This window comes from Plectropomus leopardus, chromosome 2 (genome assembly GCF_026936395.1).
Source record: "Plectropomus leopardus strain MGB_pleo_1.0 chromosome 2, ASM2693639v1, whole genome shotgun sequence".
Taxonomy (NCBI): domain Eukaryota; kingdom Metazoa; phylum Chordata; class Actinopteri; order Perciformes; family Serranidae; genus Plectropomus; species Plectropomus leopardus.
In genome coordinates, this window is record NC_142177.1 from 17,872,859 (window position 1) to 17,895,896 (window position 23,038).

Below are 23,038 nucleotides of genomic sequence, written 5' to 3' on the forward strand. Positions count from 1 at the left end.
GACTGACAGACTGATTGACGTTGCTATCCATCAAGCGGCGCCCTTAGCATGTTTGTGTGCCATCAGAATGACAATATTAAATATTAAACATGAAGCTAAATTTACTCTGGTCACATACAAACCACAGCTGAATGGGAAAATTGTCAAAAAGCATTGCAGAGAATGCAGAAAATGGCATCTTCATTGAGGTAGATGTGGAGGAGGCAGAAAGCGGCTAAGTGGTTAAAATCAAAGGAAAATCTTTAAATATTTAAAAACAAATTGCACTAGATATGAAGCACCTACTGTAAAAAAAACAACAACACCTTATCGGTCAAATTAAGTGAATTCTTTTTTTTTAATGGACGACACGAAACTCTGAGGATCCACAGTGACAGATTATTATCTTTAATTCTTCCATCCAAAACGGCCATATGCTGCCCTGCGTGCCTTACTCACAAGTGGATGGTGAATGTGCTTTTTGGGATGACAGAGGAGAAAATTGTTGCAGGAAAGTGATTCTGACAGTTGCGTGACTGGGGAGCAGAGGAAATTAGAGTTTGTCATAGGTGAGAAAAATACGCCTCTTCATACTTCACAGAAAACACTCATTCGTTTCATTTTTCTTTTCCAGGGAGAATACTTTACAGCGTGTTTCGCAGCTCTTCCTATCTCTCTCTCCCTAAAAACGAGTGGTAATACTTTGCATTGCATTACAGCGTAGTCCTGGAGCTATCTCAGTGTCTAAGCCCTTAAGATAAAAAAGTAACATCCTGTGTTTTGTGGCCTTACTATTGCAACAAAAGACAACGGATGTATATTAACTAAACATTTAGTATCGACCCACATGATTTGTACAGAAACTAAAAGTCCCCATAGCATTTTTCTGAGATTGGGTTCATTTATGTGATTACTATTTTACCATCATTAAGTTGAAGCTACTCTCTGGTGTTAAAACCTATAAAAGAGAATTGTTCATGTTGACACATTAACAAAAATAACTGGACTGTACTTAACTGTAGCAATATCATTAGTGAGTTCTTCAGCTTTTAGTGGTATCTGCTTTCAAGTGCAGATGAGCAATAATTACACAACAGTATTATGTCGTTAATGGAAAAAGGCCCAATGAGACGGTATGTGCTCCACATACCGAATTTGCCCCCTAAATGGGAAAAAGTCAGTGCAGCAGTGGAGAAGTGAGTCAGAGAGAGTTTAAATGATATTAATGTGTTAAGTTAGGGTCGATTAAAGTCATCTGGTAACATAGAGGGAAGTGCAGTGAGAATAAACGTCAAGGAAACAGGAACTCAGCAGGTTCTGTCAGCTAGGATGTTGACATGCGCCGCATGAAGTGGAGCTCCAGCAGTAATCTTATAGAAGTGGCAGATTAGTACTTATGAAACGTCTGGCATGCATACACGCATGTATAACCACCCCCCAACACACACAAACATATGCGCTCATTTGCGTGCACACAAATTCAGTGCATCCTCATCCTAGTAGCAAAGTAATCTGCACGTGTGAGGAACACTGACAGGTAGTTGTGATTGACAGGCAAATCGTTCCAGCTAAAATACCCATTTGACAGAGAAAAGAACCAAATGCAGGAGTTAAAAGCCAGCCGCAGAAATCGCCTCTGTATACTTCACATGAAAGCAAACTTGAGTATTTCGTGTGCCTCTGAGAAGCTGAGCGTCTGGAGTGAAATGTGTGGAAAAAAAAAAAAAATCAGGCTTTTTTTTTTCATAACGAAGAAACCTAATGCTCTTTGTACAAAACCCGGGTGCCAATCACAAGCATGCCTCTTTGAGGGCCAGGCCTCATGCGAATGTCAGCTCCGAAGTACATTATAATTCCACCCCAGATCTTGAAGGATGACACAGTTCCAAAGCTGCACTCGCTCCAGCGTGCAGCTCTGCCAGGGAGGAAAAAAGGAGGTAATAAAACCTGCTCGCCTTTTTGTTCAAGAGACATTGTAATTTAACTGTTGGTAGCACGCAGTGGCAATTGCCTTTAATAATGGTCTCTACACTCTAATTTGTATAGGGATTTGCCTGGACCAGCCTTGTCTCACAGGCCCTTAATGCTTCTGTGCCATCCAGCCTTGTCGCTGGGAGAAAGGGGAGGATGTGCCTGAAAGTACCGGGCGGAGGAGAGACATACACAGTAAAGGGACGGAGGGAAAGAGAAAAGGCTCCCACAGCGGGAGGTGATGATGGAAAGGAGAGATACTAAAGTGTGCTTTGCCTTTTCCTGGTCCTCATAATATCACATAATGTTGGTATAATTAAACCCAGGCTTCATTAGTCCCAATCGGGGCGTTAAAATGAAGTGTGAACTAATTGGTCAAGTATACGCTATGGCTGAAATAATAAAGCCGCAGTATGGAGATGTAAGCAGCTACTCATGCAGACATGACTCTAGAAGCATGAAAACAAACATGGTGTTTGGTGTTTCTGATACTCATTATAATGATGAAAGTTGGTGATAGTATGAGTTTTCTGTGATGACTTCTGAAGGATGGAGACACCTGCTAAAGCTTCAAGTAGCACGTTTAATATGAGTAGAAGTATGAGTCTACAATTATGATTACAATTACAACGAACACAAGTACAACATACATGAAGATGAGTACAATGCCGAACTAAAACGAAGACTACAAATGAGGACAAGTACAACATGGATGAGCGCTCGGGTCAGCCCAGACAGAGACAAGACCAAACGCAGACTGACTGACACAGAACACAGAAAGCTGCCTGGCACCCATCACATAGAAAGGCAGTAGTATTTATACAATGCTGTGATGTAGATGGTAGGTATCAATTACTAACATGCCAGGTACTAGACTTCTTCTGAGGAATAAGGCATGTATTTGTGTTGCTAAATTTACTGGCACTGGTCCAGCTCACATATCCATGGTCAACTTGCAGGCACTAAGACTTTGCCATATATGGATAGGTATTTCCTTGAGGTAGACATATAGTCTTGAACTAACTATAAAAATACATACTAACAGTTGGCAAGCAACCATAGCTGTTGCAAACCAGAAACACGCCGCACAGGGTTGTGACCGAGAAGAGAAGTGTGTATTGTGTATGATCTGCTCTGAACTTCAGCACAAAGCTTTAGACCCCACTGGTTCCAGCAAGTTTCATGTCTGCTCTCATCTGCATCACAAAAAGAGGCTTTTTCACTAGGAAAAAAACTGATCAAGCCTTATCCTTTTGAAACATGTTATCCACTGGGGAGAGCTGGACTTGTAGCCATTAGGCGCTGTCCTCTGTGCCTTTACTCTTTTGCCGTCTCAGTCTTTGTAGCAAAAGGCCAGGGCAAAGCTTGTTTCCATTCAGCTGGGAGAGCTGGTCAAAGCTGTAAGATAAAGCAGCTCTCAGCTCTATATTTTTTTTTATTCGCTGAGAAATACTTTAGTTGTCTCAGTAGTTTTTGGAAGATGGTGTGCAAAAATTTCCCCCCTGGTCTCCTGTAGGTTTGACAGCATTTTCATTTTTTTTTTTTGAGGAAAAGTTTGAAAATTTGGAAAATGGTAAGTCTTAAATTGGGTAGAAAATAGGAGCTCCTTGCTGGGGACAGGCTGCCATTTCTATACTTGTTTGTTTCCTTCTTTGCTTCTTTCTCTCTTTGCACATACTCTTGCACAAACCATCTGCCATACAGGTCCTGTGCGACTTTACTTCAAGAGCTCTTAGTGGCTGTCTTCATCAGCTCAAGATCTGCTGCAGAAAAACAGCTTTAATTGGTACTGAGGGGGAAGAGAAGCAGAAGGGGTCGCACGCTTCACCACATTTTAGAGAAAAATGCTTGTAAATGATCAAGAATATCTTTCCATTCCAGTTTCTCCTTGGCAAAGACATTTAATGCTAACATCCCCACATAGATCTCTCTTGTTTTTGCATTATCCCTTTAGTGCAACACAACACATAAATGTTTAGATTATTAAGTAGACTCTTAAAATGAACACATGTTCAAATTAGCACCAATAAGACAAGCTGTGAAACTAGATCCCTCACTTCACTCAGAGCAATAGCTCTCAGGTTCCATGCAGGTAAATCAACTTGTCTGGCTAAAATTGCCAAATGCAATACATCAAGCTGTCCTGTCAATATCCCTGAGCCTTGAATTTGCCATGCTAAGCATTATGCTCTGCAGCTAGAAAGATTGAAACAGCAAATGTCAGAACACTGTTGAGCTGGGTTTGGGATCTTGAGTTACATGGGAAAAGGAAACCCTACAGACTGCAGCCAACAGTGCAGCCTGATCCATTCCAGAAGGCAATTACGCCGTTTCACCAAGGCCACTGGAAAAGCTTCACTACAATTAGGCTGACAGAAATGGCCTCTCTGACACATTAGAGGAAACCAGGGATGCACCCCCAACCCCCCACCCAGCTCCCTTCTCTTCTCTTTGCACTGTCAGGGTTCTTTGCCGCTCATGTTGTTTCAGAGGGGCTTTGAAACATTAGCTTCTGTTGTTGCTCTAGCTTTAGAGACATTTCACAGCCCATTAGCTGCTCTTTCAGCCCCAACCACTACTCAAAACCAGGGAAAGAGAGGAAGCGGTGAGGGAAACACAGACACAGAAAAAGACTGTACATAAAGCATTTCAGGAGGTACATCTGGTGCAGAGGTATTAGCTTTACATGGGGAAGATTAGAAAGTATAACCTATATGAGCAGTAGTTCAACATTTGGGGAAATGTAGGTTAGTTGGGAAGACTGATATCTCTTTTATGTCTGTACACTAAATATGTTGCTACAGCCCACAGCAATTAGCTTAGCTCAGGAGGAGCTCAGGAATAAGACACCTTTAATATGGTTAGGAGGCTGATTTTTTTTTGTGTATAGGCCACGCCTCAACTGGACCTGAACTTGCTGAAGCATTCTATGCATGCTCCATATTACCCGTGCTGGGCTTTGACCCTAAAGCTGAACAACATAAATTCATTGAAGAAAGCCAGAAAAAAACAGAGGAAGACGAAGAAGGGACAAAAACAAAAGAACTCTAAGGTGTCAAGTAAAGCGTAGAGTATCTATGAAATGTACATCGCCGAAAAGTTATCCATGTTTTCACGATTTGAGATGCAACCTGCTCCTTTTTCACTTGTTTGGTATGCGATATAATTCAACCAACAGAAGGTCCAACAGCAACCAGCTAAAAAGGGGCATATTGCCACCCACTGTAGTGGAGTCGGACATACTACGGTTAATAAATCGATTCTCCCCCAGCGTTTGTATACTGGGACAAAAACGGTAGATCAATTAAATGTGCTAATTGAGCTAAAACTATTGCTTCACTTAACTGTGCATGTAGACATACTGGCTGACTATATTATAAAGACTGACAGCATGGCAGGTTTCAAAAAATAAGCAAAACATCTTGATTGCGCCCTGATGGTTTGCTGCAGGATAGGTCATAAATCCCACCCCCCCCCCATGTTTAAAAGAAGCAAACTAAAAAAATCAAAGTACATGTCAAATAAATGTTTCCCAAAGATGGTTTCTGCTATTTAAGGTGGTTCGGTCAGGACCACTAAGTCGAGAAAAACACAGCTTTTAGATTTAGCTAATTGCAGTTATTAGTATTTGGCGGTATGGCTCCGTTCTGAGGACCCCCTGCCCTTCCATGTGCTTACATGGAAAGCGTTTAACAGGAACAGTGCATGTTCCTGAAGCAGGGAGAGCAGCAGCAGCAGCAAAAAGAAACAAACAAAACCCCCACAGAGCAGGCATCACTGACACTACGTCATAGATCAAGTCAGAACGGCACCAAGGCGGAAGCAGGGAGGAGGAGGAGGAGGGCGCAAAAGCGGCATGCAGAGGGAAAATAAAGAGCAGGTGGGCTAGAGTAGCTTAAATAAGGCGGCACGAGTGAGTTAAGCGAATCAGATGCTTAGAGGCGAATCAGCTGGCTATCAGCTGATGAGGCTTGCATTATATGAGCTGATATCAACAATAACAGCGCTTAACACCGTGGCTTGCCCGAACTAATGCTATGCTCAATTTCATATCATGCTTTTGTTTGTTCAAGTATTTGTTTTTCTGGTAAGTTAATTAGCTATTTGATGCTATAAAAAGCGGATGAGACATCATAATTGACAGCTGTGTTAGAAAATCAGTGTGCTCACATTTGGTGGCGCTGCTCATGATTGGTTGGATGGCTGTATGGGTGGGAATTCAATACTGCAGAGATTGCGATTGTGCAGACTCTGGCTCCAGAGCAAGACAGCAGTGGACGGAGTCTTTGGCCTCATTTTTGTGCATTGGGATTAAGTGCCATGCTGAAAATCTTTCCAAACACTCTATGTGTTAAAAAGATCAAAATACAATAGTAGTGTGCAGACATGAGTGTGGAATCGACCACCTCTTCTAAATCTCGGCAAGAACGCAAACAGGCAAAGCTTTTCTTTGATATGTTTAAGCACTTAGAGAAAAACTGATTTCTGAAATTGTATGACTGAGATGAGAGTAACTGTGGGGAGATAGAGTATAGCCTTGTTAATTTGACCATAAAAAGACATTCATATGGTACACCAGATGCTCAACTGTACTGTCTCTAATAAAATCCCTGTTGCCTTTGGTGAGGAAAAAAAAAAGAAAAGCATGAAAACACAACTAGTAGAGATCAGACAGATCAGTTAAAAGCGAGTGGTCAGAATATTGTAGCCATCAGCACCGCATTCACAGTCAGGTTTACAGTTCGCCAGTGTGCACTGCAGTTTGACCGAGACAGAGTTAAGGTGGTTTCCAGTGCAGTTGATGGGGTTGAACAATTTGCACAGCTGGCAGAAAAACCATAATCAATCCGGAGACTATAGATAAGGGCTCTAAAACCAGCCAAGCACAGCGTTTTCTCTTATCGCAATTACACCTTGCCCTCCTGCCTCAGGTACAGCCAATTAAGCTGGAAGAGGATGCGCCGGCAGCCACTTCACATTGAGGAGGCCTATCAGAAGACTCCAAACACACCCCATCACTGCAGAGGGGGCAGAGAGGAGCTTGTTAAGCACTGGAAGACACAGGGAGGAAGCACCAGTAAAATGCAGCGTTGTACTGTGTTTACTGTTTGTGGTGCACATGTATGAAATGCAGGATGTGAATGGCGTGAATGATGTATGCTCTGGTGAGTGATGAGCTGGATGGCTGCCTGCTGGCCTGGTTTCATCATGGGACCAAGGGCACAGAGACCTTGCCCTGACACTGTCTCCTCTCACCTCCTCACCTGCTTTTTAATCCATTCATTACTTCCCTCCTTTTTTTCTGCCTTTCATTGTGGAACATCATTCACATTATGTGACTACTTAGCAGCACAGAGCAGGAAAGGAGGTGTGGGAGAAGAGAGAACTCATGCGTGCGTTTTAATGTGAGAGCGGTTAAGAAAGGCAGACATGAGGTCAAAATCAAGGATAACACTCACGATGAATACAAATCTTTGCCTATTGTGACTTCTTATTCCCTGCTCTGTGGATTTGAAAAAAGTGCCATATTCTCTCTAGCTTGGCAATGAAAAATTGATCACACAAGCTTCTCTGTGCTGCAGATCACCGTCTCCTTCACCATTGAATGGGGGTTAACCAGGCACGTGGAAAGTAAACCTCAAGTTGCTTGATCTGAACCACAACTTTACACTCCTCTTCCCTCTTGCCACTTTGAGGTTTCAAAGCCCAGACACACAGCATGTGGTGTTTTGTCTACACTGTGTGATGCCACCACACCAACTTAGCTTGACAATTTCGCCCCACAGCGTCCTCCCTAATGGAGCAGAGAGCGAGTTCAGCGGGATCACGTCTTGTCTCAGTGCCATACTGAAACTCGGGTGATAACATGTACAGTGGGAACATCTATCAGCACACGAAGTGGTGTTACAGAGGAAGAGGGGATGACAGAGGTGCTCTCACACGAGAGCGCGCACACACACACAAACACAAACACAAACACAGACAGTGAATAAACCTAAGATAAAAACAAAGCCAGCACTGCAGATGGACTTTCTCTTTAGACCTGTTTGATGAAGTGATTAAAGTGCTCCTCCAAGCACTGGAAGCCATTAATAACAGCACAACAGAGGGGAGCCAAATTCAAACTAAAATAAAAAAGAGAAGCTGCCTCAGTGGGGGAATCCATCTACTCACTATTTAGACTACATAGGCATACGTTCCACTAAAGCCGAAATGAGACAAAGTGAAAAAGATACCACTTATTGGCTCTTTATTGAACAGTATTGGAGTCAAAAGGGGGTAAATTGACTAAGTATGTTGAGGCAAAACGCATGCAGGGAAAATACGCTAAAATCAAATTCTGATTGGCCACATGGGTCTGCTTTCATAATTGTCTCTGCTTGATGTTTTTCTCCTCGTTTCAACATTTGCCGTGACATGCAATGTGATGGAGGGGGGAAAATTGCTTCCTGGTGATGCAAATGATGTTTGTGGCTCGGCACTCCCCCACTGAGACCCAACATCTGAGAATGGTTCCTTCCACATTGACACAAACAGCCAATCCGCTGTTGACTGTCCATGCACAGATGGCTCTAAATCATGGGCGTGTGCGCGGCGGCTGCGGTACTTACCACGTTCACTGGACAGGGTGGTATCTGTCACAGAGAGAGAAAGAGAAAAAAGGGAGAGAGGAGAGGAGAAGGAGAATGATGATTAGAACATAATAGGCTTTGACCAAAGTGGCATTGCTATACTAAAGTCACCATTAAACAAGAGAACAAAACAGATCAATTTCTGAGGATTAATGGAAAGTCACAGGCAATAACCGGACAGCGACATACAGTATACAGAAAGTAGGGCCACTATTGGAGAAAATTTGCTGTCACAACTGTGTAGTCGCTCACATTTGTCTCTGTCTATTATCCAGGCAGCACCATTTAACCAGAATACAGTTTGTTTTCTCTCTTATACTTCTTGTCATTGCCTCAAGCAGTGGGATTCATCATTATCTTCAAAAGCTTGTTGTGATGTCTATATTGCTCTTGTGCTCACTCAATGAAACACAAGAGAATTGCGGGATATTGCATATGCATATTGCACACACTTATGTACATCATTGTGGGTGGTATTTATTCAGACCTTGGCAGCGCAGCTGGGTGACAGAAAGAGGAGAGGCAGCCGTGGAGGCTCTTGACGTCTCCTCTCCTGGTTGCCTGCCCTTCTTGTGTCCTCCGGCAGAGCTGTTTAGTCAGATTTGATCAGAAGCAATCTCCATGGCTCATTTTTGCATTTATTGCTTAGATTTTTTAATCTAGAAAGCCTTACAGCTGACTGAAACTTAGAAAAATTCCAACTCTGATCAGATTGGTTACTGAACTCTAGGTTTCAGGACATCTTATCATGAACCCCAGCATGCAAGTGATGAAAAAATGTATAAAATAAAAGAGTGAGGGAAAAGTTCTCATGTGGCTTCAGGCCTCAGCTCTCACAGGAGTACTTTAGTTTCAAGAGCAAAATGGTAATGTTGTATATTAGTCTTTGCTGTCTCACAAAACTTTAGTGAGAGATGCTGAGAAGAATCTAATTGTCCCAGTTTTTAGCCTCATTAGTGGGCTGACTGGGATGGTCCACCACTTTTGTTCAAACTCAAACATCTCAACAACTATTCAAAGGACGGCCATTAAATTTTGTACAGACATTCATGGCACCCAGAGAATGAATCCTACTGACCCTGGTGCCACTCGCAGTATAATATCTGTGGTTTTGTCTTGACACACAACTTCTGCACAGACTGCCATCATCTTTCATGCATTCATCAGTTCCCCTCAGCACCAAATGTCATAACATTGCTGATAACGTAACCACTCATCTAGGATTATCATAAGGTCACATTTCTATTTTCTCTAACAATCACAGTCCCATTAGCTTCAGCTGTGCTTTGTGTTCAGTGCTAATTAGCAAATGCTAACATGCTAAACTAAGATAACAAACGTGGTAATCATTATACTTGCTGATAATCAGCTTGTTAGCATTGTCATTTTGAACATATTAGCATGCTGTCGTTCAGCTCAAAGCACTGCTGTGTTGAAGACCCGGTTTACACGTGATTTTAAAATGAGTTTCACCGTTCACACCTGTGTCTATCTTGTGTTTCCAGTTGACCACTGGTGTTCAGATATTTTAACTCCCTATGTCTCGTCCACAGGAGTTTCACAGTTATTACCTCTATACTCACTATTCTCATATGTGGTTGAGCCAGCACAGCTGGAGGTATTTCTGTCAGCAGAATCCACCACATCTCCTCTCACAGGGCCAAGCGTTGGACAGTAACACTTCATCCAACTCGTCTTAAATTGGCAAGTTATAGAACGTTGGTGTACTGTTCTTAAAACAACCACCGTGTCTTGCACTGACGACTCATTTTCCTCTTATGTATTTGCATTAGGACACAATGGCATTTACACTACATAAGAGATGTGGTCAAATGCACCCAAGACAATCTCGATGAGTAGTTTGAGTGATTGGATCACGATGGGTCTTGGTTGCAGTTTATACTTCTTTTCATCTCTGTCCATTTGTGATTCAGTAGCTCAAGACACTTTTTTAAAAGCGTAAACGAGGTCTTAGTTCAGCGTCACACTTTTGCTGGCTGTAGAATCTCAGTCCTGTTTTACTTTCATTCAAAGCACAATGACGATTTTACAGCGGCTGTCAGGAGATGCTGAGTGGATTTGCTTTGGAGGGTGATGTGCTGAAATGATGACACCATATCAAAAGACAACCTGCAACATATGGGACATATAAAGAAGTGCCTCACATTCTACATGTAATTACAACTTGAAAACTGCATTGCGCCTTTCTCACACACCAGCCACTGCATGTTGGATAGAGCCGTGCCAAACATTGTCCTGTTCTCCCCTGCCTTTTTCAGCCTCTTTTCAAACTGAAATCATGAAGAAATGTAAAACTTGAAAAGTGGCTATATTGTACAAGCCTGCCTTAAAGATATGGTCTTAAAAATAAATTCCTTTGCTATTTCACGGTTCACAAAGTCATCAATACCTTTTAGTGTCTGTTGTCAAGAGACTGGATTGAAATACTGGTCAGTTACAAGAGGGTGGTGTAATGTCTTAGATGTGGGGGATGATGTAGAGTGGAGTATCTGCTAAATTCTTACAATTTGAATGTTAAATGCATATCCCATTTGAAAGGACGTCCCCACTAAACTGATTAAGTTATACAGATTTTTCTTCAAATATTCCTCATTTTTCAGTATGTATATTTATTTTCTCTATTCAAACTTGTATGATTTGTGATAGCTTTTGGCCTCTCTGGATAGTTGTTGTGATCAAAATGCATAAGTACCAATAAGTTGTGCGATTTTTCCCCACTCACATCTCTCCGTGAATCTATTCAAGTTAATCTTGAATTCTCTGAAACTTTTCGCCTTGTTTACAAAAAGCAAACACATCACCATCTAAATGAGAGTTTTGCTTGTAGACAGTCCGACTGTCTCCATTCCCCTTCTCCACGTAGAAAGGCACCCCACTCCATCCCAACAGAACTTCGCTCCGCACATGTTCAATTATTCATCTCCCTCTGTCAAGAATTCAGCCTTGCTAGCACTTGCCAGTATCCCCCACAACTTGGCAGGCAGGCTCATATTTGGCATATGGTGCAGAGCAGGACTGCTTTTCCTTCTCTCTTCAGTTGGCCTGCTAGCACTCCCGAGTAGTGCAGCAACACACATTGGCATGCACAATCACAAACACACACATACACTAATGATGCACCATGTCTGTCAGTTTTGTACGAGAGACACCCCACCCCCACCCCCCATTGGGTTGCTGGGCATTCGTCCACAACCTCTTTGCAACAGGTTTCAAGGTTTTCAACAATAGCACTGTACATGCTGCAACAGCCAAATCGGCCACAGCCGCAACTCACAGCACTCAAAGCCTGATTTGGCGTTCAGGGAAAATTTGCCACTGATGTGAACATCAGTATTTATTCCATTAATGGTCCTGTACACCTACACAGGTTTTTTTCATTCACTCCGACTCATCACACCTCTTAAAGTTTGGCTGAACTTTGCAAGCTCTTTGTTGAGGTCAACAAACTGTGAGAACAAAACATTTTTTACAAAGGTGTAAGTTTTACCAACCTGACAGGTGCAACGTTACTAAAAGGAAGGTCAGGTAGATGTCAATCAAGCATATTGTTCACACCATCCTGGTAAGAGGTCCAAACAGGCAGGTTTACTCAAGGCACCTGAGTGGGCGTACCACAGGAATGTGCCAGGGTTTTAACAAATCATGACATTTTGACATGTCACAGTAGGAGAAGTACAGGCATGAATATTAAAATGAATGATGGCTGAGTTTCTTGTAGCTGCTTTGGTTTGGGAGTCCTGGTATTGTACATGCAGTCTTGGCTGAATGGGAGCCATCATAAATGTTATAAGTAACGCCTTTGATTTTTTCTGCTATGACAAGTCTAAATGTCTGCTGTGAAAAAAGGCTTGTTGACCGAGATGTACATATTTGTACTGTGTGTAAGATCTCAATAGTATACATTGTGACCCAGATATCTTGTGGAAGGACCCATTTATCTGGTTGACTACTTCCTGTCAACTATCATCCACAGCAGTCATGATCACAGAAATGATGGTTATTACTCTATATTATAATGTATATCATTTAAAGCCGCCCCTTGAAAGTGGAGATTCGAATCATCAGTCAGAAACAACTCAGTCGACTCAGATTGCTTCAAACTGAGCAGCCTTTTGTTTTTTGCTTGTCAGCATGCTGTGCAGTGTACTTCTGGGGACATTTGGTCCCCCGATTTTGCTGCGGGGTGAGTGCTCTTGACTTTCACTCTGCTCTTTGGTAGAAGGAGTTACAGACACGCAGGCACCGGCCCAGCTTGCATAGTAAGGCTCTGAGAAAACATCATCTCTTTTCCTTAGAAGTGGTTAATTCACAGCTCAGAGAAACTTAATACAACACAGTCTTAGACTTTTGTTTGATATCTAGTGTTGAAAAAAAAAATGTTGCTGCACATTGCAGATCCATCTTGACTATATTACATAAACGTCACTGTCAAACAGAATGTCCCACTGAGCCTATTCAAATGTTTTTAAAAAACGAATCATTGAATATTCCAGTACAGCCCTAATATCATTATTACAGATCATCTTATACAATCAATTGAGCATTAGATTGCAAAAGTTCATTAATATTTACCAGGTGTGCTATCTGACTGCTCACTTGGATTAATTCAGATGATGTCACGGGCGGAGCATGTGGGCGGAGCAGAGTGCGCGCAAGTGGAGAGCGAGCAAAGGATTTTGAACAAGTTAACATGCTGCCTTATCTTCTGCTTAATCTTGCTCCAGTTCCACTCAGACCATGGTTTTTAAGCATGCCCGGCTCAGGGAACCAGATGTATCTGCCAAGCTCATGTTTTATTTGCAATTAGTCTGGATAATGTTTATGCTAAAATAACATTTTTTTTCTTTGTTTGGAGCGAGTGGTAAGCGTTTTGAGTTGAGCAAGTGGTGGAATCTGCGTTGAACGTGGAGCAATACTGAGCAGAGCGGCCTATAGCGGCTTTGAGTCGGGGAGCGGAGGGAATCAACAGCTGCGTGAGCAATAAGCAGAAATTCTCATGACTCCAGTCTGCTCACATGCTCTTGTCACAGGTCTAAACTGTTTGACTGAACCTCAGGATTACAGCAGTCAACTGCTACTGTTGTTGTTCCAGATGGTTCCAGGTTCGTTGTCCAAGAGATATTTAAGTACCCTTTTGTCACGCACAACGATGTCTGGCAGCACTGACACTAACAACAAAAACACTGCAAAAAACATCCTTGGTGAAACTGTCTGCATTTTAAAAAAATGATCAATAAATACCCAGGGTTCAGTCTAACCAGTCAGGCAGAGCACTACTGTCTACCAACTCTGACTCTACTTATACTAAATGAGGTTAAAGGCCTAGAACAAAGTGCAAAGGAAGCTAGCTAGGACACTTCCTCCAGGCGAAAAAAAAGTTAATCCAGCTTAAACTTGCATATAGTTGTCCCACTGCACATTGATGTAAGAATGTATCAGTGTTGGGGCGCCCAGTAGCTCAGTTGGTAGAGCGGATCTGTTGCAACTGGATAGAGCATTTGCAAGTATCGGGCACACTCTGAAATCTGACACGCTGATCTTTTTTTAAAAAACATAGGAAACTGACAGCAATGAAAGGTTAATTAAATGCGTTGTATAGGTATTAGTCTTATGTTATATGTCTAATTAATTTTACTTTAAATTTAGTTGTCTTTGCTTAATTTTGTAAAGTTGTTGCAAATTAAAAACAATACAAATGAACTTGTTCTTCCTAAATGTTAGCAACTTATCTTAACCAAGTTAATCTGACTTAACTTGATCGTGACAAAGAGGACTTTGCATGTGGGGGAGTTGAGATATCTGCAAATTCTATTTTTTTACACGTTTAAGACAATAAAAAGTGATTGTAATGAACACCTCACATATATACAGTACAGTCTTAAAACCCACAGTGTTTGGTTTATTATAGATCAGAGCATTATGCGTAATATACAGTTTCATGGAATGTTTCATTTAGCTCGGCTGAAGCTTGAATATTGCTACTTGTGATAAAACTGAGCCCTGCTAAAATCTTAAGTAAAGTCAGAAATAAATATTGAGTCTAAATATATGTTTTACATTAAAGATTATTTTCAAAAGTTTAAAAGTGTATTAAATATTAAATATATAATGTGTAAATAGTTTTGACTGTTCCCACAAACTGAAATGGAGATGTTAAGAATGGCTTTTTTTTTTCAAAACAAAAAATAATCTTGAAAACTAATCATTTGTGGTTGTGTTTACTTAATTTATCTAAGGTAATCCATGTTCTTAAGTGAGTAAACACAACTGTTTAGATCAGCTCTGTTTACTTATGTTGCTTTCACTTGGAATGATTAAGTTAATTTCCCCTTTCTTTTTTAAGTTGCAATAACTTCATCAATGTAAGTAGATGCAGTTCAATTTTAATTAAAATTTATTATTTACAGAGTAATCATAACTTAAGACCAATAGTTATATTTAATGACCATTTTCAAGACAAGTTTCCCTTTTTTAAAAAAAAAAAAAAATCAACTTGTCAGGTTTTAGAGTGGATGACTTCGATGTGTCACAACAGTTTTTGTTTTCAAATTTATCAGGATTTATGCACTGACTAAAATACGGTACAGAGACAAATGACTTTTACTCTCTTAATGTTCTTTTTAAATTTAGTAGTAATGAATAGTAAATCAGCAGCACTGAAAAAGGCATGCGGCCTGTCACAGTGATAATCTTGTGCTATCTGTTGCTCTCCAAATAAAAAAATTAAACTTTTAGAGAAAGATCTTCCGTTCTTGTCTAAACCACACTACTGTTTTTTTCATTACATTTATCTGACATATTTGTGAGGATTCCTTATAAAGCTGCTGTGAAAAGAATCTGTCAAAGCAAGTGATGATGCAGACTCCCACATATTACAAACTCACCCAAAAGGTCACAAATCCTCATTTCCTTCATCAATGACATGAGGAAAACATTCTCAGCTCCCACGAGGCACCAAATTACATCTGCATTGTCTGTTTGAAAACCTTCTTTTCTGCACTTTGCCACAGACGCTTATGGCAATCCAGTCTTTTCTACTGTTTAAAATTGAACGGAAAATGTTTGCTGTTTCTACACTGAAATGGCTTCAACCTAACTATGCTTTCATTTTTGTACCTGCTGTACTTTTAAAGATTTTAGAAAGATAAAGCTGTGACATAAACCAACACATGCTGAAAGGCTGTTAAGATGTTCACAACATCCAAGCAACACACACACACTGCCACCTGTCATGTGTGCAAGTGTGGATTGATGCGAGCACGCCTGTTTGCATGCAGATGCGTCCTTATGCCAAATCTTCTTGTTGCCCTTGCGATGACTAATAACCAGAGAGCATTTTCAGCTAATAAATAATACATTTAAGAGTCTAATCAAATTGAACAAATGAGTATGTCTAGAAAACTATTAATCAGAGAGCAAACGTGTATTTACAAATATAACACTGGCACAAACAATCAATTATTCATAAAGTGAATGCTGGGTAAGTGGGCTTCTTCCCGGGTGAGATGCTGCCATAATTGGAGTGGGACTACAGGAGTGCCGGCTGGTTTGTGTGTGTATATGTGTGGGTGCGTGTGTGCCTATGTGTATCTGTGTGCTCCCTTACACACACACACACACACACACACACACACACACACACACACACACGTCTCCCCATGCACCAAACTTCCCCCAAACACGACAAGAGCAGGCAGAGTCGGCTCATTACTGCCTAATGAGTTGTCTGATTAGTGCCGAATATAAAAGCCTTATTGTCAAGCGCTGTATGTTTATTTTGATTAATTATTGTACTAAAGTGACTGAATGGAAGCACAATGACATGGAGCATTAACGTTTTGTGGTAATAGGGCCCTTGTGGAGTGAGCAATCGTATACTGAACCCTCAATGCAACGCATAAACCATGGCCACTGCCCGAAAAGGGTTTAAATTTGACTAAGAGATATGATAAGATTAGGATGCCTAATTCATGTTCCTGCAGACAGTAATGCTCGCACTGGAAAGGGATAGTCATTATATGTGCTCATCTGTGGTTCTTTTCTTCTCATGAGATATTTTTTACAAAAGAAAAAAAACAAACAGTAAACATGACTGGAAAACCCTGATAGGATTTATGAAAGAGTAAAACACGCTCAATGTGTGTGCTCCTGATAGATGCTACTAAATGTGTGCGTGCGTGTTGATAGTGATTTGCATGTGTTCTCCTTCATAGCCAAAGGTATTGTAGCTTACTTGAAGTGCTCATAATAGTGCAGAAGAGGTGTTCACATCTTTTTTAAGTAAAAATAGTAATACCACAACACACTAATTCTTTGTTACATGTACAAAATCCTCACATTTTTACTTAAAGCTGCACTAATCTTTTTTTTTTTTTTCAGATCAAGCATCATATTACCAATGGATTCTGTAGCATTGTTTTGTTTTTACAAAACAGTAACTGTTTTTATTGTGTTTTTTTTCACTTTCACTGCTTATAACATTAGTTCCAGATCCAACAGTTAGCTGTTTTACCTTTAAAAAAAAAGGTTTGTACACTACTTAACCAGCATCAAACACCAGATAAACAAAGTTAGAGACTAGCCGCTGAACACAATGAAGAATGTAGCTGCTATAGAACCAGATATTTCACTCAGGAGTTGGTGGCGACCAAAAGTGCGCGAGTCGGTGAATATTGGACTTACATTCATCAGGAGGACAGAAACCCAACGTTAAATTAATGCTAATGTTGCGCTGTGTCTGTTGGATGCATAAATAGGCAACTGTTTGCTGATGTACACCATGTCAACAGGTGTGAAAAGCAGTTGTGAGATGCAGAGGCATTTCTCAGTACTGTTGGTCTCCTGTTGGAGAGCAGTACCTGCCAATCTCATCCTCTGAACTGCACGACCAATGGTGACAAAGACAAAAGAAGGGGACATAGAAAACCCCAGGAATAAGTCCAAAAACCCTGCAATAAGTTAGCACTAGCACCTCTGGGTAACAAGCCTGATGTAAGGTCTGTGGTTAACACTAGCGTTACAGCCTTGGTGTGGCGGTGACATTTGATCATGCAACCATGTAGTTAGTTTATAGCCTAACATTAGATATATACTTCTGGTGATGGCATTTACACTCCAAAAACAATAAAAGCTGTGTTTATCTGTGAAGATTATTTTGCTGAACAAAATATGTAAGTATCTTTTCTTGTTTGGTTGGGGGTTTTTTTTGCCTTAGAGCTTATTTTCTGCCATAATCCAAAATCCTCTGGAAAAATCCCATAGGTTCCTTGAAGAGGGGATGGCGATGCTACAATAGTAGGCATAAAGTAAAGGTTGACTCCATTTTATGTGCTTGGGATCTTGCGATTGGCATTCCTTTCTTTATTGAAGCCACGACTAAAAAAAAGTCAGATATATGATGACACAAGTGTACTCCAGTTTGGAAGCATCACACTCTGTCACGGTACAAATCAATCATTTCTAACCTGGACACACTTTCAGACTAATGCATGAATAAACATGTACACACTAGTAGTAAAAGTGGAACACTTTTTAGTGTATTTTCTGTTATGCAGGTCTCTACACATGCATTTTTATTGAGCAAAAGACCAAATGCAGATGAAAAGGGGAATGAATGCCAAAATGTTATTAACAGTAGCAAATGTGATTCTATGACTGTGAATGAGGCTCATTTAAAGTCCCATAATTTGCCTCTTTCTCCCTCTCTGCAGCCCCCCTGTCCGTGAGCAGAATGCCATCGGTATCGTCAAAGGAGGGACTGTATTGCCTGGCCTGTTGCTCTGTACACACTTTAAATCAGAGGTAATGGGGCACTTCAGGGGACTGCTGTTACACACACCCAACTGCCAATACACTGTAATCACTAAAGGCCCCCTTTTCTTTGGAGATAAGCATTGCTTACGTGCACTGCACTCCAACCATTACACGGCTGCACTGTATTGACAATAACTTGGTGAACACAACTTTGTGATTTCACATCACAAAGTTTTGACATCACCACCTTAGTTACAGACGAGCAGCGTGTTCGGGTGAGATTTCACCCCGTTAACACTGGAAAAGAACATGCAGCATGTGTCCACACATGGCACATCTAAACACATTTTTGCCATGCAAGAAAAAGCTCCAAACAGCTTGAGAGGTAATCCAGATTCCTTAAGACTTCTAAATGTTCTCTAGCAGAGCCCGTCAGGAGCTCATCCTCTAATTTCCCCAGCTGGATTCAAGTTAAGACAAGGAGCTAGAGTGTCTCAGGCAGAGATATCAATCCTGCCAATAACCTTGTCAACAAGCGAATAGAATCTGTTGGGATGCAGATGCTGGTTAGCTGATTTTTATGTTTCTCTCAGGTTTGTAAAATGTGAGGCCAAAGACATGAGGATTATTTAACATGCTCAGCATTGGGTTTGTTGTTTAAAAAGCATTCTTTGTTTTTCTGTCTCATGTTCAAGACTTGTCAACTGTATCAGCTCTTGTGTTTAAAGAAAGAAAAGACAGTAACTCAATAACTCTATAAAATCAACTGTGGGAATACTAACAAGATGAGAAAACAATTCTGTCTTTATTCATCTGGAAAGACAGATATAGAAGGCAGCAGAATGCAGTTTGTTGTTTTTTAAGTCGAACTCTTTGAGCTAAGCGAAGCGGAAATGAAGAGTAGAACTTTTTGATTGGTGGCACCAATCACATATGACTAATTTGTCGCATTAATTTTAACTCGGAAAAGTAATAAAACTGCTGAGTGAAGCTAAACACTGAACATGACTCATTCTGATAAAAATTATCCTCTCATAGTCTAGTTTAATGAATAGAGGCATGACTGCTCTTTCCTCACTTCTCTGCACAATGTCAGGGCGCCATACAATAACTGTCTTAACCCTCATTGTTAACAGCCTCAAACGTCAAATCACTCCTGTGGTGCAGGGTGCTTGTGTTAATGTATGCTGTTAGACCCTAAATATAAAATGGTTTCAGCTTGTTCCGAGCTATTTGCACTTTCTCTCAGCTAACATTAGAGCACTGTCCCTGGAGGCTAAATGCATTAAATGGGGTGACTCAACCTTAATGTTTCAACATTATAATCCACTGTAGGTAGCGGTCGATTAATTGTTGTAGCGCAGTAGGTGGTTTTATTTCAGCATGTAAACATCTTATGTATGTAAGGACGTTTGGCATTTGTGGACAGGTGTTGGCATGCATTTATAGGCTTGACATCTATGTTTGTCCAGTCAGAGCCAGCGAATTCAACCTCATCCTGATGATTAAGTCCAAATGAATATGCATACATAACACTTACTCATAAACACACAACCACTATGAATGTGCAATGCACAGTATTTTCTTTGAGTACAGCCTCCTTACATGCTGAGACAGACACAGAGGCAAAAGGGGGAGGTGCATAGGGGGGAGGGGGTCCCTGCTGTGATGAACTGGTGCTGACACAGCCAGATGTTTAGTTAAAATGCAGAGCCCCAATGCGGGATGGAGGGAGGAGTTGACATGTGCTTCGGAGGCTTTCGGCAGCCAAGTGCTCCCGTGTAGCTGCCTCGTATCTCAGTAGGCAGGGGTGCGTGTGTATGCTTTATCTCATGTGATTTACATTTGGCTGAGTGTGCGTGTTTGTGTGTGTGTGTGTGTGTGTGCAATCACCTTGCGAAATGAAAAGAACAATCAATTGCACATGTGTGTGTGCATGTCTGAGGTGCATGTGTGAAGAATGGTAAATTGAACATATGTCTAAACCAAGGTCTCCTGTCACAGTTTCCTCTGTGGACTGTGTCAGAGCTGGAGGGGTGATACACTGCACGAGCTCGCACAGAGTCAAGCAGAGCTCACACGCATGCACACACACACATGCATACCCACACACACACACACACTGCTGACTCGATGCTTCCACTATGGCATGTGGAGTCTGACGCTGCTGTTTGGTTGAGAGCAACATCTCAGTGGCAGAGTTTTTGCAAATATAGTAAGAGGTGGCGTTAAAAATGCAATCGGAAACATGTTGTGGATGCGATCACATTACCAACTGATGGCATCATCAGCCTGTCATCACCATCATCATCTTCATTAACATCATCTCTGTCATTGTGCTCCTGCTGGCTCATCTGGGCATGCTGCAGTGAGCCATGATGGAGTCAGTGACAGAATGACAAGCAATAGACTATAATGCATTAAATGTGTTGTTCTAAAGTAACATGGAGTGCAGAGGCAGGAAGGTGGCGGGTGATTCTCACTTTCATGTTTCCTCTGCACATCTGTGTCACCCCCAACACCCCCCCACCCCCCGTAATCTCATTCCCCAGTAGCTTGAATTAAATAAATGTCTGTCATTAAGACTGGTGAAGGATGGCAGAGGGCCTGGGGAGATCAAGAGTCGGGTTGGCTGGAGAGGAGAGGGGGTGCTTAGTTAGACCCTGAGGATCCACAGAGGCTAGTAGGGATTCGATGAGGCCGAAAGGCGAAAGTGGACAGTGAAGAAGCAGCCTCACAGTTCTTTTCTTTGTTGTTTTTTTTTAATTCACTTCTCTTTTTCCCGCTTTTGTCACATGCCACATGTGTTGGAGAAGATTTGAAGGGAAAAACTAGCAAAAATAGCAGCTAAACTGATGATGAGAAAAGAAGAGAGACCGCGCCTCTGCAGCTGCCAGACAGTCTCTCTCCATTTTCTCTGTGTCAGCTTATCACCTCCACCCCAGCTCCCTGCAACCCCATTTAACCATTAAGCCGAAAAAGAGCACTGCTGCCTGCTCAACAAACCCACCTCAGCTCCCTCACATCCCCCTGTTTCTATTGACAACCGGCAGCTAACAGGTACTGTGAAGTATTTTGCATCCACCTGGGACTCATCCCTGCAGTCATATCTGTCCAACATGTGACTATTAGGAGGCGACTAAAGGCTGCCATCAATCCCTTAGGTGTCTATTTGATGATCCACCACATGGGAATACTTCACTGCTAGTCTTAGCTAACCTGCCGCACTATTTTAACAATCTCCCTAGGGTCTGTTAGGGGCCTATTATGTGTCTGCTGGAGGAGCTTTGTGCTACATTATGAGATGCACGTCGACATGCAGACACGCTTCGTCAGTGTCCCTGGTTGTTTGGCTCTGACTCCCGAGGAAAGTTGGCCAAAAAAAAAAGGCCACAGCAGCATCCAGCTGACCATGGGTGCTGATTAGCTTCCTGAGGACATGAAAAGAAGATGACAGACTGGGAGACTCTTTACAACTGGTTGTTAAACTGGTCCAGTCAGATGTCCCCTGGAAGGACCGATGAGAGCACTCTGACAGGTGGAGGCACATAAATGACCGTCATCAAGCCTTTTTCCTCAAGAACAAATGGGTGAAATGAAGTCACTCAACTGACCTCTCTAAGCGTTTAAAATGTCAAAGACCTATAAATGTCATGATTCTATAAATACAACATGTGGCTGATTTTGTATTTGTGCGACTAAATACTTTGTTTTATGGTAATGAACATCTACGATTCTACAATTCTACAATTCTACAATTTCATTTAGCAGACGCTTTTATCCAAAGCGACGTACAACACAAGCAAGAATTTAGACTTAAGGAAAAAAACCCTTAGTAAGTGCAAAAAGTGCTTCAGGTGTGATTGGTCACAGGTATTGCCGTCTAGTGGCAGAAGAAGTGCCGCACAGCCCCCCCAACTAAGAATTTGAAGTTTTTATATCTATGCTAAAGGTGCACAGTATCATTATCTGAATTTCGGCCAAAAAAAGCATCGCTGTCTGTATCTGTATTTGGACAGATGACAGGATGTGGGCGTGGTTTATACAGGAAGTCAATTTTAATTGGGAAAATTGTGTATTTTCTAACCTAATATTCACTGGCCATTAAATGGTTGAGCCCTCATAGCATCATCATAGATTTAACAATAATATGTATTTATTTATTACATTTATTTCCACATCCTCCTCCTTTTTTTCATCTCTCTCTCTTTCTTTGTCTTTTATTTTCATTTGTAAATAGATTTTTGTGAACTGTCTGAATCTCACTGACATGAAATGAAATTTAAGTGTATATTAAGTGAATGAATACCTAAATAAAATGCCAAAGAAGTAAATAAATATGGCTAAAAAATAAATTCTGAAATAAATAAATGAAGAAATAAATATTAAAAAACATAAATAAATGTTAATATAAATATATAAAGGGTTCCAAATAAATAAAAGATTTTGTCTTATTTTGTAAGGTTGTTTTTTGAAGGACTACTTTTATTTAATTTATTATTTTAGGAAAGTTTTACTTCCATCTTTTTAGATAATCATGACATACTCGGTGGGGTGCTAAGTCATAAGTCCATGAGACCTATGACCGTTACATATTATATCTTAAATGGATAAAAATTGACTGAAATACAAGGTAAACTGTTTTTGTTTGTTTGTTTGTTTTGTTTTATCAATATTGGGTT

General features: G+C 41.0%; 1 protein-coding gene across 2 annotated transcripts in view; it reads right to left on the reverse strand.

Moving 5' to 3' along the window:
• cdh4 (cadherin 4, type 1, R-cadherin (retinal)) overlaps nt 1-23,038 on the reverse strand; it is a 246,035-nt gene that overhangs the window by 134,434 nt on the left and 88,563 nt on the right. For both annotated transcript variants that reach the window (XM_088086834.1, XM_042495320.2), the window contains exon 3: nt 8,562-8,585. In XM_088086834.1, the coding sequence (XP_087942960.1) occupies nt 8,562-8,585 (24 nt within the window). The remainder of the gene's footprint in view (nt 1-8,561; nt 8,586-23,038) is intronic.